The sequence below is a fragment of the Aedes aegypti genome, unplaced genomic scaffold, assembly GCF_002204515.2.
Source record: "Aedes aegypti strain LVP_AGWG unplaced genomic scaffold, AaegL5.0 Primary Assembly AGWG_AaegL5_hic_scaff_1171_PBJ_arrow, whole genome shotgun sequence".
Classification (NCBI taxonomy): Eukaryota; Metazoa; Arthropoda; class Insecta; order Diptera; family Culicidae; genus Aedes; species Aedes aegypti.
The window spans coordinates 54,085-60,084 of NW_018734592.1; the positions used below are offsets into that span (position 1 = coordinate 54,085).

Consider the following 6,000-nt stretch of genomic DNA (forward strand, 5'->3'; position numbering starts at 1 on the left):
CGGGATTTGCTGGTGGCTGGCCTTCTTATTCATGCCTCGGTTCTGGTTGATTGGTTTGGATGCGACCGCGTTCAGGAACATCTTGAGTTGAATTAAGCTTGGACTTCTCGGTTGGGAACTGCTGGCACCACTTGCACTTCGATTCGTGGTTGGATGCTGTACAGTTCATCTTGAGGATTGGAGTCCAAACATATCCACCAGGATACCCAGTGGTGTTGAATCCGCCGCTCTGATTGTTGCTTCACTGGAACGATGCTTGAGCTAGTTGGAGTGGGATCCGATGAGCTTTTTCCGTCCATGCCAATCGTTCAGTAGCATGTTGTGGTTAACCCTACCGTTGAGCTCGATAATAACGCCCGAAGCCCACTGCCACTTGGTGTTGCTGCGGTAGACCTTTGTGTAGACCATGGTAGACCATGTCGTCTTTTCGGAAGTCACGAGGAGTTGCGCCATGCTTCCGATTGTTCTGTTCGTCCTGGCGTTGATTGAGGAGCACTGTCTTGGGTTGGTCGTGGTGGAGGAGATCGATAACCGTCTTCATGTTGCGTCCAAACATTAGAAGTGATGGAAGGCGTCTACCACTATGAGGAAGTGCAGACCGTTGATATCTATATGAATACGCTCCCAGGGAGATTGAGCGAGCGGCCACGACTGTAGTAAAGCCTTGGACGGTATCTCCGAATGTGTTGCACAGCTTTCACATTTCTTGACGAAATCAGCAATGTTGTCATCGAACATTCAACAGCTTTTATCCGCTCCATTACCGGATGTCCTTGATTCAGTTGCTTGAACATACGCTGAAGAAAAAAATCCGGGATCACCAAACAGTTGGACATTATGATGCAGCCCATTACTACCGATAGTGCGTCTGATGACGCAATGGCCGAAGAACGGGCGAACTTCAGGACTTGTTGAAGAATTGGGCACAGGAGGGCAACGTCGCGCACCGACTTGAATGTTACTGGTAGCGTACTGATGGCTTCTTGGAATGAATTTTGATGCCGTCTTTCAGCTAGATTGAGCCGATGATGAAATTCTCCTCCGGTTTAACGTAACTGTCGATTAGGAGGGACAGAACGTCGGCGTATCCAAACCGCTTTGTGGACACGTACTTGATGTTGAAATTGTAGTACAGAAGCGTCAGGACCCAATGTTGGAGTCGCTTGGCCGTATGAACCGGTATTACCTTCTTCTGTCCGATTATCCTGATGCTGATTCGTCTGGAGGGTGAACTTGCGTCCTAGCAGCATGTGATGGAATTTCGTTACGGCAAACACCAGCGCAAGACCTTTTTTCTCGATCTGTCCATAATTTGCCTCCGCGGGGATGAGTCAGCGGGAAGCATGTGCGACAGCTTTGACCGAGCCATCGGGATGTAGTAGGCAGGCACTGATTCCGGACTGCGAGGAGTCGGTAGCAATGATGATGTCCAATGTAGGATCGTAGTGCATCAACAGCAAATCCGACTGGAGTACCTCCTTGAAGACGTTGGAATAGTGCGTTGAGAATCTTGTGGTGCTCCTCTTCGGTTTTGCTGTAGACGAAGATGTCGTCCAGAAATGTGCACACTCCTTCGAGATCAGCAACCATGCTGTTCATCAACTGCTGGAAGGCCCAGGGAGCAGATTTTACACCTGGTTGGGTTTCGGGGCAACATTCAGTCCGGTTGAATAATCAGCACAGATTCGAACTTTATCTCCTGGCTTCTTCACTACGACGATCGGGGCCGCCCACTAAGAGAAATCCGCTGGCGTGATTATTCCCAGCGATTGAAGTATGTCCAGCTCCGCATCAATCTTCTCCATGGACGTGAAAGGAGCTAGGCGCTTCGACTTGAAAACTTGAATGTTTGGCATCGGGTTTAAGATAGAGTCGGACCTTCATCGTCTTGCAGTGTCCGAGCCCGGGTAGAGAAGAATTGCAAAAGAATAACAAAACTTACCATGAAAATAGAATATTTGAATAGCAAAATTTGTTCGTGGTTTGTTTGAAATAAGATTTGATTTGATTTTCTTTATTATAGAGGCTTTCAGCCTTAGGCGGGTTCACCTCTTCTTTGAAATAAGAGATGAAATAACAAAAATAATAACTGAGTTTATATGGCATAAAAACTAAATAATATCATATTTTGCCATTGTAATAACAATATAATAGCAAAAATATAGGCAACCATAAAAACAATAGGGGGAGATCCCCCAGTACCGGACACTTAAGCCACTAAATTCATAATTCGAAAATCATTGATTTTATGGGCTCGTGTTATTCATTTATGATAAATATTATCATTTTTATAGTGTACAAAAATAAACTTGAAAATATAAATATGAATTTTGACATTGCATTTTGATGATGTATTTTAGTACCAAATTGATCGATCTTGAAAGGTGGCACCCAATACCGGACACGATCTGGAAATGCTTCGAATTCTGTAAATTTGAACATCATTGAATGTGTACACTATAGAAATAGTTTATAATTACCAATTCAATGCATTTGCAACATTTACAAGAAAAATTTGAGTTTTTCGTAGTTTGCAAGATGCTTATAAAAAACCTCTTTCATATATGATGAAAAATAGCACATTTTACGATGTTGTTCTGAATGTTCATTATTCTTAATTTTATTGCATGTTTGATACCATGATCGACGGAACCCATGAAAAATGAAAGTATTCTGAGACACTGATGCAATAATTACAAAGATATCATATAACAAATCAAGCTGTCCGAAACTGAGGGACAGGAGGTGCTTAACCAAAATTGTAATTTGTCCATATTTAGTTCAATTATGATCCAAAGTATTTTTTTATATTCAAAATAATTACTAAATAGGCTCAAAATTAATGGGATACGTCAACTTTTTAACGATTTTCAAACTTTTCTACTTCTTTAAAAAGGCATGCATATTTCAAGGATGTGTTATTCTACGCAAACATTAGTCTACATAACAGCTTTCTTTTCTACTAATACACCATATTGGTTGGACCAATATGTTTCAATGTTTCGACTTTGTCCGGTATTGGGTGCTGTCCGGCACTGGGGGATCTCCCCCTATATGTTATTATTTAGATATTGATAACAACATAATAACTTTAATAAGCTATTCACGAGTAAATCAAAATAATGCTAATTTTAGTTCTTTGACATTAATATCTAAATTGATTAAAAAATAAACTTTTTGCTTTCCTGCAAAAAAAAAAATATCTTACGAATTGTAAAATGAACTATTATGGCAAAATTTGATGTTGGTTTGTTCTCATGAATTATTTAAATGAAGTTTTTAAATATCAAAATAATGACATATTTTACTGTGATGGCGATATTTGTTATTCTTTAGATATTTAATGTTTTTTTTTTAGTATTTTTGCACAAATAACAAATTTTACCGTGATAGTATATTTCGTTGTTGATTAGTTATTACATGACTTTCAAGTATAACATACCAATGACAAATTGTGCTATGATTCTCGCATACTCTGAGATAACGCCCTAAAAGCCATTGGTAACCATGTGTGTAGCTCGTTGTTTCTGAGCAAGTGAAGGAATAAACATCCAAACCAACATCACTGGTAGGTAGATAATGATTCTTTCTTCACCATAGAGTTGTTAACCAACGTGTAAATGCATTCAAATGCTCACAAACAATGAGCTACACACATGGTTACCAATGGCTTTTAGGGCGAGATCATAAGTTATACGAGGATTGTATGTTTTGCTATTGATGAGATATTTATATCACATATGAATAACATAATGGTTAAACTAGATATGATTGCGAAATTTGTTCTTGTTTTACCATTATTTTGCTATTTACCTCTACCCGGGAGGCCTTGCTTGAACACTTCGGGATACGCAGCTTTGTACATACCATTGGATTTGATTGATTTGACCAGCGGCAACGTGGAACTGGTTGCAGATTGCAGATAGTGGGGTCCCCCGGATATACTTCTTAAGCATTTATAACGCGGAAATTTTTACTTTTACTTCACTTTTAAATTTCAGAAGAATGATTCTCATCATAAGTGACACCGTTTAAATATGGGGGATCAAAAATTTCAAAATTCATATGAAAGGAAATTCATACGAAAACGCCTGGAAGGATAAATGGAAAAAATAAGGTAGGAATTCTTGTAGTCATGGAAAAATCACTAAACGAATTTCTTCAAAAGCTCTGAAATAAATCTTTGGAAGATCTCATTTATAACAACTTAGGAAATCGATGGAAGAATTGGTCAACAAAATAGCTGAAGGAAATCCTGAGGTATTTATTGACTCATTTGGAAATTACTGGAAGTAGGTAGAAGTCTTTGAGTACTCAATGAGAGAATTGATGGAGGGAATCACTTTAAGAATTTCTGGAGAGATCTCAAAACGAGTTTCTGAAAATATGCGAGAAGGAATCTCTAAAGCAATCACTAGCAGAATTCCCAAAGTTTTTCCTCGAGGAATCTGAGAAGAAATTTGATGAAGAAATAGTGAAATTGTAGCGTAATAGTCTAAAGAGTCTCTGGAATCTCTCAAATTTTGCAGCAGGATTCACTGTAAGGAGAATACGGGAAACAGTGACTTTAGAGTCCATTAAGGTAAGAAAAGAACCTAAAGACTTTTCGTTACAAATATACTTGCATTAAAAGATACCAAATTACTAAAAGGAGGCCTACTACCAGCCCTGAAATAGTGACCAAGTCACACGCTACCAGTCCTGGTTAATCATTATTCACTTAAAAATGAGGTTTAATCATAATTAATACCTTAGCTTACACAGTAATCATCAAATCCTTAATCATAGTAAAACTTTTAAATAATCATCGCTATCCGTTAATCATTACGCCCTGATTAATTCTAAAGGTGTTCAGTACTTACTTGAAGAAATCCTCAACGGAAGCGATGTGAAGCAAATGATTGATCAGCCAAAAGTTGCACGCCTGAATCGGATCCCGTTCGCCGGGTGTGGCCAAAAGACAGGACGGAAACAGTCCCGGATTTTCGTAGGTCAGATCCCGCCGGATCATGTCCAGGATCTTCTCCAGGTACGAGCTGCGTTTGCTCACCTTGTCGATAAGTGTCGTTATCAGGGTTTCCCACACGGCGTCGGATTTGTTCCGTTCCTGTTTTGATGGGGCCACTGTGGCTTTCCCGCAGTCCACGGTTGATTCTTCTTCGTCCATGGCGGTGTGGTTTCCGGTATTTTCACGACGATAGCCTTCTATCGTAACCAGAGATGTAACGAACACTTCAAACACTACCGAATTTCTAAATTAACTATAATATTTCCACAAAAATCAAGAAATTCGACAAAACCGGCATCTGAATCTAATCACACTGTTTACTTCAAATAAACAAAAACACAGCGCGCGAAATAAATCGAGCAAATCGTTCGTTTCCTCGTTCGACGTTTCGTCGGGGCCGTGTTGACGGTAGTATGATGAAGCGTACAGGGCTGCCAGATGCTTTATGTTCATTCGAGAGGGATTCGCGATCAGGGCGGAAATTACGAATCAACAACAATGAGAATTTTTTCTTGCATTTTGTGCATGAAATGCCACAGTTCGAGAGCTTTCTTTGCCAAGGTTGCCATTTAGTATATGTATATTCTGTGGCAAGTACGATGATACTCTATGCACAGGAAAATCAAGGGAATTTCTATTGGAGAGCAGGTACATCACACACCCTGCAGTGGAGATGTCTATGGGTAAGAATTGTAGTGGTAACGCTTAGCGAATAATATTGTAAATATGTTTATTTTTTTTCCTGTGTTGGATGTATAATCACTGCGACCATACACGCAAAAAAAAATTGTGCGGTAACAACTACCATTTTAGGGGGTTAACTTAAGCGCTCGCACCGGCAATTTTCAGCAGACCAGAAATGCGCTTGATTTTACCATGTCTGTTGTCGAAATCAGATTGTAGTAAATTATTTCTGTCAAATGTACCAGTAATGTGGTGGGATGTACCATAAACATAGTAAATTGGTCAGAAATTCTATGGTAGTTTCAAGA

The 6,000-nt window shown here is 39.5% G+C and overlaps 1 protein-coding gene across 1 annotated transcript in view; it reads right to left on the bottom strand.

The window, feature by feature from the left end:
- The window catches only part of LOC110680301 (serine/threonine-protein kinase ATR-like), a 28,658-nt gene extending 23,244 nt beyond the window's left edge, over nt 1–5,414 (bottom strand). Inside the window, exon 1 of the mRNA XM_021856137.1 lies at nt 4,863–5,414. Coding sequence (XP_021711829.1) covers nt 4,863–5,167 — 305 coding nt within the window. The 5' untranslated portion in view covers nt 5,168–5,414. The remainder of the gene's footprint in view (nt 1–4,862) is intronic.
- Nucleotides 5,415–6,000: the final 586 nt, after the last annotated feature.